General features: G+C 31.0%; 1 protein-coding gene across 1 annotated transcript; it reads left to right on the forward strand.

Moving 5' to 3' along the window:
* The first annotated feature begins 6307 nt into the window (after positions 1 to 6307).
* LOC114730584 (bZIP transcription factor 11-like) lies at positions 6308 to 7858 on the forward strand. Its single transcript, XM_028917684.1, has one exon. The coding sequence runs from the start codon at positions 6974 to 6976 to the stop codon at positions 7466 to 7468; it is 495 nt and encodes a 164-aa protein (XP_028773517.1). The 5' UTR covers positions 6308 to 6973; the 3' UTR covers positions 7469 to 7858.
* The last annotated feature ends 4116 nt before the right edge of the window (positions 7859 to 11974 follow it).

Consider the following 11974-nt stretch of genomic DNA (forward strand, 5'->3'; position numbering starts at 1 on the left):
GTGATTTTCCCTTATAAAATTGATCTCAAATTTTATATAAAAGCAGCATCAACAATTTGATTTGTTTAAATATTAATTATTATTAATTTAAAAGAATTCGTTAAAAATTAAATAATTGTAATTGACAAAAAAGGAAGTGCAATATTTTTTTTATTTAAAGCAACAAACACAAACAATTTAATACTATCTCAGGTTCTTCATATAAGATTTGGATTACTAATTTACAAATATTAAAAAAAATAGATAAGTTAATTATTTATAATAAATATATGCTGTTTTTTTTAAAATATCTTTATTAATTATGTGCATTGAAATTACTTCCTAATAAAAACTTTTTAACATGTGCCGTTACTATAGGGTTTATTTTGGAACAAAATGGATAAATATTAAAGAAAAAAATAAATTCAACTCATATACTGTCTCTGATCCTTAATATAAGACCCAAAATTTAAAAAAAATATTAAATTACTTAATTATAACCCATATTACATACATGATCTCTCAAAAATACATTTATCAACTTATAAGTGAGTCAAATTAATTTAAAAAATAATAAATACATATTAAAGTAATTTAATAAATTTCTTAATTTTTTTAAATTATTCAATTTCATGGTACATGAAGAATAGAAAGTAATATTTAACATAAAATTAAATCTATAAACGAGATTTTTGAATAATTTTCATGCCACCAGCCCCTGAAGAAGGGTAATAAGGTAAACGCCAATCGCAGGGCCTGGCCTGACCTTAGAAAGGTAAAATTCGATAGGTGGGCCCCCGAACCAACGCTGCTTCTCCCCTACTTTTTGTTGGTCATTAGGCGCCTACAGTTTCCTATGCCTCACCCTCCCCCACGGTTGCTATCACTGGCAAGGCAAATTCACAGTTTGTGTTTCCTACGCGTCCCTACTTCGCGTGATGGAGAACGACAACTTCCAACCTAACTTCTCTTGCCCTCCGAAGTGGTACTACAGCCGTTGCACCTTACGCGCTCTATGCTGACTGCTGAGTCCAATTTCCCTTGGCTCTAGAGATGAGAATTAGGGCCGGTCCGGCCCTTTAGGGCTAATCTTTTAGAGTTGGTGGGCTTAAAAAGATCAGCTTTTCAGGGCTGAAATTTTAAAAATATCCCTATTTGCTAAACCTGGCCTTTAAACTACAGGGCTCAGGGCCGACCCATGAGCTTTTGATCCGTTTAAGAAAAAAATACTATTTTTTATATTTATCATATTTTTTATAAAACAATAAAAATAAACCAATGAAATTGTTAAAGAAAAAGACATAAATATGAAAAAATTAAGTCACAAATATAAAATATCATTATATATAAATATTTATCAACATCTAAAAACATCTAAAATATTCATTAACAAGATAACAACATTCAAAAGTTTTATTTATAGTACACTTGTGCAATAAATAAATACTATCATTAATCTTTGAAACTTCATCATCACTATAATTAATTACTTTTCTTCATAAATATACTTTTCTTTCGTAACAAAAATATCAAGTTTTTCTTCTTTATAGGAATTTTACTTTTAAATTTTACAATCTAGTTATTATTTTACTTTAATGCGAGAAACAATGTTGTTGAAACTCATAAATTTCTAATTCAAATTATAGAATCACAAGTTATATAAGTATAAAAATACTCTATTATCAAATATACATATATAGTTTAAAAATATCAACGCATATAATATAAATCAAATCATTATTAAAATCCAAATTAACCTATTTTTTAAAAATTTAATTAGATAAATTATTGTCTAACACTAAATTTAATTTTAAAATGATAATAATAACTAAATATTTAAAATATTATTAACAATGTAAAAAATTAATAACATTAGAATTATATTAAAAAAATTTAAAAACAAAAAAAATAAAAGGCCCTTTTAAGCCCTCCAGGGCTTATTTTTCATTTAAAGGGAAAAATATCAAGCCTAACCCTTATAATTTCAGAATCTAAACGGGCTAGCCCGACGGGCTCAACCCATTTTTCCGGCTCTACTTGGCTCCTCATGTCACCAGATTTTTCTTTTCATTTGGAAGTAATAATTCAAAAATCATACTAAAATATTTTTGTACTATTAATTTAAAGGTCAACTTATTTAAAATTACAATACTTCACATTTCAATTTATAATCTAATATGCAGTAAAATCAGTTGTGAGTATAAAATATAAAATACACATTAAAATCATATTATTTTTATTCCTTCAATAAAATTTTAAAGGATAAGCTGTATTCAACATCCTAAAATTTTTTTTAAATAATGGGTATTTTATGGTACATTCAGCATTTTGAAATATTTTTTTGCATATTCAGTACTTTAAAATATCTTTTTTTAATTGTGTCCGGTGCCTAAAAATATTTTTGATACATCTAATATCAAGATAAAAACATATTTTAAAATACTAGACATATTTTAAAAAATATTTTCAGATACTAAATATATTTGAAAAAATATTTTGCGTAGGTGGATGCAAATTACCAATTTTAAAAATGGAGGGAGTGTACATCAGGAGCGGGTGAGGCATAAATGCATGGCTTTTCCTGTCCCTCAAGGGAGTCACTGATGGTGAAAAATAAAAGTAGGGTGGGCGGCTACTATTCCGTACAGTCGGTTGATAATTGCTACAGCTACTCAGTCCCATCCACAAAACAGCCATCACGTATGGAAGTAAAACAAAAATAAACTACATTAAAAAAAAAAAAAAAACCACTGCGAGATTGGTGCAGTTCTGTGAAATTTACTACTTTGTCCCTAATTATAAGAATATTTTAGCTTAATTATACTTTTTAAGAAAACAGTTAAAATTAGTTAAAAATAATTCATATGTAACAAGTATAAGTTTTTTTTCCAAATATACTCCTAATAAATATAAGAGAGTAATAATGAGATAAATAGAGAATGTAATATATGAAATTTATTAGGGGTAAAATAGGTAACAATGTATTAAATGTTTAGACAAACTCAAATGGGACCTTATAAAAAGGGAAAAATTCATTTAAAAAGACAATCTTATAATTAGAGATAAAGGAAGTATATCTGAAATTAATATCGAAATGCTTAATTAGTATGAATATATAAGTGACAAGTCTTTCGTCAATAACATGATCTGCTAAAACATTTGATGATTCAATTGATCTTGTTTTGACCATAAATTAATGTTGTACAAGTTACTTGTTTGAATCAGCTGTCCACGGGTGTTTGTAAGCATTTTTACATAAAATTTTTCCCATACAATTACTCCTCCGATCTTTAATGTAAGACTCATTTAACTAATTTGATTAGATTAATGAAGTTAGGTGAGTTAGTTAATTATAAGAAATGCGACACATTTTTCCTAAAACACCATAATCATCTTTCTTAATACCCCTCTCCCTCTTCTACTTGATTATGGTTGAGGGAGTATCCATAGGAGTAATTTAGAGAAAATTGATAAATATGAGAAATAAGTCTTATATTTATGATCAAAACTAACTCAAGAATTGAGTCTTATATTAAGGACCGGAGGAGCACTTCATATTTTATAACTTGAAAAGTTGTTTATAAGCTATTCTAATTAAACAAACTCCTAGACTCCTCCATTTTTATTTACTTGGGGGATTCTTTGGGAAAAAAATTGTAGAATATAACTCATTCGTTTAGAAAGTTACTTCACTAACAATCTCTGATTTTGGGGGATTCTTTGGGAAAAAATTGTGGAATATAACTCATTCGTTTAGAAAGTTACTCAACTACCAATCTCTAATTTCATCTCAATTTATTAGCGACACATATATTTGACAGAAAGAAAGAAAAAAGATATGTGATGTAGATTTGATTTGAACAAGGACAAAATTAAAAGATTTGTCTTAATGCAGATCAAATTTAACGGGTTAACTACTACTACTACTATTTTTTATTTTGACGGAAAGAAACTTATTTTTAATCGGGAGGAATATATGTATATGCACAAAGTAAGAATTATTTTTTATAATTTTATTCTCTATTTAGTGTTATGCTATTTTTAATATTAAATCTTCTATTTAATGCTCTTCATCTAACCATAATATTATTATTGAAAGCAAATAATAATAAAAAATTTAAATTTAAAACATAAACTATATTTATTGAGACAAGCAAATGAGCAAGCGGAGCAACTATCACTTGAAGCTCGCAGAAAATCCCAAATCATGGAAGAGGATACTCTCAGCGTCCTCTTCCCTCAGCGTGCGCATACCTAATGGTCAGAGAGACACAAAGTTTCAAGGCCAAAAAAAAAACAGAGAGAGAGAGACAGAGGTTTCCAAATCTTCTTTATTATTTATGAGTTCTTTTTAACAAGCTCTTATTTTAAAAATTTCCTTTAAAAAAGTTGAATACTTTTCCGGCTTTATAATAATATTGGAAAATAGCTATTGATCCGTCTGTGCTCTTGATTAATCAGACCGTATCATTGCATGTCTTTTCGTCGTTAATTACATGTATAACCTTAACTAAACGTTATTCATATTATATATAGTGTAGAGCAAACTAAACGTGAACTCATGCATTTAACTTTTTTGGACCAGAAAACTCGTGTATTTAATGTATGAATTAATTTGAAAGTTAATATTAATTTTATATATAAGACATATTTTATATGTTTATTAATTTTCTTCTCAATCAATTTTATTAATATTCTCTCAATAATAATCAAATAGAAAAGAAAAAAAGAGTCTGGTCAAAAAAAGAAAAGGAAAGAAGAGAATTTAGGAACATGATTAGAGTATTTAAAAAAATATCATATTAACTAATTTGATTAATATCTTTAATATTAAGAATTAGACTAGAGAAGTATTTTATACTGTTAGTGATTGATCAACTGAAGTAGAGTGAGAGGCCCTAAACGAGTTCAGATATAATGGATTTTATGCTCCTCGTTAACAAGATCGAATGTTGAATAATAAGGGAAAAAAAGGAGAATGGTAATTAGGTCTCATAATTGCTTTGAAATCCGCTCACAACGGGAGAATATGCAATAACAAGTTTTAGTATAAAAAATAATAATTGGTTTGTTTTCTCTCGTTTAAAAAAAAAATGGATAAAAGGATGGCACCTTGCTCCCACTGAAACTTTAGGACCAATTTACCCTTCAACACATGACCATGTTAAAGAGCGCAATGTGAAAATTAATAATATTAGACCACGCAAAAACTACGATCGCTATCAAATTGTAGCTCGCATGCGAAATGTTTTCTCAACTTCCCCTCCAACGCTGGAAAATGTTCCCATCAACAAATCAGAAGCATAGAAATATCAAACGTGTTAGGTAAATTAACTACTCCTCCGGTCCTTAATATAAGACCCATTTAACTAATTTGATTAGATTAAGGAAGTTAGGTACGTTAGTTAATTATAAGAAATATGACACGTTTTTCCTAAAATACCATAATCATCTTTCTTAATACCCCATCTCCCTCTTCTACTTGATTATGGTTGAAGGAGTATCCATAGGGATAATTTAGAGAAAATTGATAAATATGATAAATGGGTCTTATATTTAGAATCAAAACCAACTCACCAATTGGGTCCTATATTAAGAACCGAAGGAGTATTTCAAAAAAATAAAACTAATTTTATGAATTTGGTCATTCAAAAGCATACAAGTGAAAAAAAAAAAAGAAAAAGAAAAAGAATGATCACAAATAGTGGGGCGAGTTTTGTTGTTATATATATATATGTTTGGTTCACAGCTGTATCTGGACCCTTCTGAATGCTTGTTTTGTAATCTTCTGTAAGAGTGATAGCTAATTATTTCTGATGCAGGAAATCGCATAAAGCTCTCTGAACAAGCTTCCTGTGAGTACCATATACGTCTTTTTAAAATACATTATTTCAGTCATTTTTATAGAAACGACCACTCTTAATTATGTGTCTTCAATTGGACGCTGACATTTAACAAAAGTTTGAAAAAAATTGAATTCTTATATTTAGATAAAAATTATTTAATTTAATTAGCTACTACATATTTTCAAGACTGGAGGAATTTCATTTTTTACGACGCGCCTAATTTATCACGTACTTTTTACATAACCTTTATATATATATATATATATCACTTTTTGTAATTTGAAATTTGAGGTGATTATAGATTTGTTGAAAGTAATATTTTATCGTTGTGGAAGAAAAGATTCCAATTCTATTTTGGAGAAAAAGAAAGACGTGGCACCTCATATGGGAATTAAATAATAACCAATAAAACTGTACTTGTGATCAAGTTGGCTTTTTTCGTTCTATAAATTCGACGCTTCAACCACGCTCACTTCCCTCCCTCCTCTTCCTTTTAGGCCTTGTTTCTAATCACACTTTCAAGATAATCAGTTGCGGATATTTTCTTATTTCGCTTCTGGTCCCTCCGTCCTCTCCCATTTCTTCCACAAATTCTCCTTCCGTCCTATTCTTCCTCAGACCCCTATTTCTCCAGACTCTTCTGGCAAAGCCACCCCTAAATCCTTCCCAAAGCTTCCCTTTTCTTCTCTCCTCGATTCAGCCTCCGAGAAAAACCCATAGCCCACGTATCGGATCCTCCCTTTCTATGGTGGATTTGATTGTTGGATCTGGTGGAACAGGAAAGTCGTCGCCGTCTGTTTTTTTCTTTCTCTGGTAGATTTTCAGAAGCCTGTCTTAAATGCCCAATTTTATGTTCTTGATGTTTGAGATTCATGTATCCGATTCTCAGTGAAATCTTCCTTTGTGGTTGTATGATAAATTCTACTGTCAGGCGCAGGACCCACCTTGTTCAATCTTTCTCGGTTGCCTTCCTCTACTGGCTGTACTACGTCTCATGATTGTTTGAGCCTCTTAGTTGATCAGGATTAGTCATATATATTACTATTTTCTGCATTGGTTTTTCTGGGTTTGTGTGTTTCTTAGTGTACGGGTCCTGCGTCAAAAATAGTAGTGTCCGTCTTCTTTTGGTCTTCCTTCTTTCGAATCCCATGGCTTCTTCTAGTGGAACGTCTTCCGGGTCATCATCCCTGGTTCGAAACTCTGGTTCAGATGAGGATTTGCAGGTCTTGATGGATCAGAGGAAGAGAAAGAGGATGATATCGAATCGTGAATCGGCGAGAAGATCGAGAATGAGAAAACAGAAGCATCTGGATGATCTGGCGGCTCAGGTGTCTCAGCTCAGGAAGGAGAATCATCAGATTCTCACAAGCGTAAACCTCACAACCCAACAATATCTCACCGTCGAGGCTGAGAATTCTGTGCTCAGAGCCCAAATGAACGAGCTGACCCACAGATTGCAATCTCTGAACGAAATTGTGGATTTCGTCAACACAAGTTCTGCAGTTTTTGCAGCTTCAAACTCATCATCATCATCCACCTTCATGGAATCCACCAACAGCTTCTTCTTCAACAGCCCATTAAACATGGCCACCTGCCTGAACCACCCGATCATGGCTTCTCCTGACATGTTCCAGTACTGTTAAAAGACAACCGGACTTTACAGAGATTTAAAGACGATGGGATTGTTAATTAGGTTGCTGTAGATTTGAGTCAGTCAGGGTAAAAAAAAAAAAAGATAATTAAGGAATAAAAATTTCAGCAGTGGAACCTGAAACTGGAATTGTAATATTATGGGTGATCCGGGGTCAAATCACACTCGAACACCATATCATTTTTTATTGTGTTTGTGTGTGTATGTGTGTGCCTTTTGTTGTACTGTGTGGTGTTAAATCTTTAGGTAAGTACTGGTTAATGTAGGAGGGGCAGGTATTGTCAAGAGTGATGTAATGTCTAGGGTAATGAGTCCAGCCACTATTGTTGTTGTGGGTCTCCTATGTTCGGTTATAATAGTACCTATGATTTTCTCTGTCAAATTCTCTCTCTAAATGTATTTTTAAGTTTTTTTGAGTTTTTTATGCTCTTTGCTGAGATCAGTCATCTGATTTGACTGGAAATGAAGATGGTAGAAAATTCAGAGATTGCTTGCTTCTGAGACGTGAATGATTGAGAAGATGAAGGTCTTGAGCTAATTAAAATACTAGTTGTGCATGGAACTTGGATAGGTTATGATTTATGATCCGTGGGTGTGTTTATTAAATTTTACAAAAGAAATATGAAAATTTAGTAAAACTCAAATTATAATTATTTCCTACATTTAACATATTTTTTTATAAGAATTTCAGATCCGGAATTTAGTAATCTTTAAGTTTATTTTATGAAAATTTGTTAATTTAATGTGTAAAAGATTTTAAATGATAAGTAAAAATTAGAAAACTTGTCCTTTATGGCCGGTTTTACATTGATAATTTTTTGAAGGAATATACGTCATAACATGAATATACGGGTATTTATAAGCGAGTAAATACTAAATACTGGATTTGAAAGAGGGAAAAGTCCAAAATACATAATTAAGAAGCAGCAGAGGAAAGGGACAAGTGAATGGGAGGGGGAGGGTGCGCAAGTGATCGTCTACTATTCTCCTCATAAATAATAATGAATTGAATTATTATTTTTTTAAAAAAATGGGGAAACAGGTACGACACCCAAACACGTGTTTGCTGTGTGTGTCTCTCATTTATCTATCTCCCAAAAGTTCACTGCGCCTGTGGACTCTCCGGCCTTGTTTGCCGCTACGTTAGCTTATATATTTTGAAGTCTGATTTATTTATTTCAAAACATTTCCCCTGAAATAAAATAGAGAAGCGGACAGGAAAAGTTATGATGGATTTAATTTTAAAAAATAGAAAAAAAATCAAGTTATAATCGTAATCCTATTTATACATATTTATTTTAAATCAAACTTATTAAAATATCCCACGGTCTTGCCTCTTTTTATTTCCCTCGAATCAAATAGAAAATTCGGGTTCAGGGGATGTATCAGTCAATTCCATGTGAGTCAGATCGCACGTGCCCTGTTCCATAGACTGGTAGGCTCACAAGAGCTAGGCATATTTTTCATATAAGGTACTCCTCCGGTCCTTAATATAAGACCCAATTATTGAATTGGTTTTGGTCCTAAATATAAGACCCATTTATCATATTTTTCAATTTTCTCTAAATTACCCTTATAGATACTCCCTCAACCATAATCAAGTAGAAGAGGAAGATGGGGTATTAAAAAAGATGATTATGGTATTTTAGGAAAAACGTGTCACATTTCTTATAATTAACTAACTTACCCAACTTCCTTAATCTAATCAAATTAGTTAAATGGGTCTTATATTAAGGATCGGAGGAGTACAATATTTTTTTAAATGCGTAAAACCAGCCGATATAATTTACACAACCCACTTTAAAACCAGACGCATTTCCATAATTTGCACCGTATGGTTTCAATTCTTATAAGAAAACATAATATGCTTTATATTAATATTTCTACATGTTTAATTTAACAAATAAAGAAACATATTACCATTCACGTTCAAAAACCAAGAGAATTTTTTTTCTTTTAAATTCGGATGTCAAACATGCCAACATGTGGGTTATATGCCTTGTTTAACATTGACTCTTTTTTGGTCACTTTTTTTTTTTAAACCCACCAACCCACTTGAAAAAGTAGGTTAGCTCAAATTTGATGTGACATATATAATTGAATTAGAAAATCACTATATGGATGGATAGATTACTGAGAACAAGCACCTGGATTGAAATTAAATCGAAGCTGATCCTGTTGTGAAAATATAATCGGAAGGATGAGATTGCACCAAAACCAGAGAAGACAAGGAGCTGAATTATAAGGCAATATAATGCTATAATATGGGGACCATCCTGCCGCGTTATTTTCATAATTTAAACCTTTATTAAACAACTCAACTCCTATTACTTTGATAGTTTGCAAATTAATTCCATGACAGTTACTCTCCTTTTTTCTTTTTCTTTTTTATTCTTCTGTTTCTCCATTTCTCCTTTAATATAATAATAACAACAATTTTCTCTCATGGTTTAAAAAACACAATCGAAGCCAGTCACCAGAATAAAATTTCCCATATAATTTAGAAATCAAGACATTTAAATAAAACTTTAATTTACTTATATATATATATATATATTACTTGATAGTTTTTATCTGTTTTATTTTACACTAATTATATATATAAATCAAACAATGTAATCAAATAACACAACACAATTTTTCTTGCCTCGCAAGTGGGGTTCCACTTGTCTGAAAAGAAAAACAGGTCTGTTCTTTTTTTGCAAAAAAAAAAATCCTGAGCAAAAGTGAAAAAGAAAAAACACGAAGAAGAAGAAGAGAAAAGCAAAATTAACAAGTAAACAAAATTACAGCTTTGTTTAAAGGCAAAGCTGCCGAAGCAATTTCCTGGAAGCTCCCGTTTGGGTCAAAACGAGACGGCAGACATAGGAATATGAGCAAGGTGAGTGAGCTCACCGTGGGATTCATTTAATACAACCATAAAATTTCAACTCACAACAAAATATTATTTCTTTAGGAGTTTAAATTCCATTAATGAAATTAGAATTATAAGCACGTGCTGGAAAAAAGTTTCCAGACCACCCATGTTTGTCCACGAAAAGTCCATTATCTAGAAAAAGGTCGTGCTCAATTTTGAATTATCCATATACTCTATACTTTTAAGTTATGTGACCTTTACCACACTGTATCATATTCCTTTTCAATGCCAAGTCACACTATCACATTTACTCGCACAATAAAAGCTTAATTTTTATATATATTTTATATTAGTATTATTATACTGCTATATATATATATATATTGATGTTTGCTGGAATGACGATGCTTTGACGATAAAAGTTTTTGATCTAATGATACAATTTGTGAAATAAATGATGTGTGAATTAGTTAAAACATAAGACTAATTTAATTAACGGTGAATTCACGTCAATATTTCACAAGAAACTTGTAGCACGTGCAATATATATATATTTTATAAAAATCTTGTGGTGTTAATTAAATCCCCAAGGGAAACATGAGGGCTACAACATATGCTATCTTACGTTATTAATTAGCCATGCTTTTATGAAAAGCCGTGCTTCTTTATATAATATTTCTCTTCCTCTTTTTACAATAAAGATTGGAACAAGTTAGTGTTAATTATATTAGTACTATTAGCATATGTAATTTTGTTGAGATCAATAAGTGGAATTCGTAAACGGAAGATTAAGCCTGAAAATCTCGAATTTGAGGCGTTTTTAGAGAATCATGATATAATAATAATAATAATTTTTTTTTTGAGAATATTTACATAAAATAAGAAAATATTAAAAATCAAACATATACAAACCCTAGATCATGTAACGCTAAAGGAATCGGAGGGGATATTATTAATGGAATCCAACTAGAGTTTCCAAGAGACTGGAAGTGGAAGGGGGTAGATTTCTGGAGATTATTCCAACGACGTTTGCACTTGTCAATATCTTTAAATTACAAAAAGAAAGAAAGAAAGGAAACAAACAAAAGCAAAATAATGAAGGAAGAATCTTCAATCAACTCAAACTCAAACAGGTGATTGAGTTAATGCCACAAATTTTTTTTTTCCCTTGCACAAGATACCAAAGAACGTTGTCAGGAGTCGAAAGCTGTCATTGTTGTTGGTCACAACTCACGAATTCATGAGACATTTTCATATATATATATATATATATATATATATATATATTTTATGGTAGTTTCGTGAACACTTACGCAACTCTAACTGTTCATAAAATAATTTATCTTTTTCAAGAGTCTCCCACCCAGCTTACCTTTTGAAATGCCAAATATGCCATCCCACGACTTTGCATGCCCAGGGAATACACCAAATTTACACGCCCAACCTCTTCATCACGACAAGTACTATTATTATTAATTTATTTATTTTGACGAATTTCATTATGTCCCAACAAAAAAAATGATTTGGGTGATAAATTTTTAGTGGCCAGCGATGATTAAGTACGTCGTTGTCGTGGTGAGTTTTAGCGGCTCTGCCTTTTTGTCGTAATCGAGCGCTGAGCCGTAAATCCTAGTTAGTTGG

The sequence above is a fragment of the Neltuma alba genome, unplaced genomic scaffold, assembly GCF_004799145.2.
Source record: "Neltuma alba isolate B1F8T4 unplaced genomic scaffold, ASM479914v2 tig00002509_pilon, whole genome shotgun sequence".
Classification (NCBI taxonomy): Eukaryota; Viridiplantae; Streptophyta; class Magnoliopsida; order Fabales; family Fabaceae; genus Neltuma; species Neltuma alba.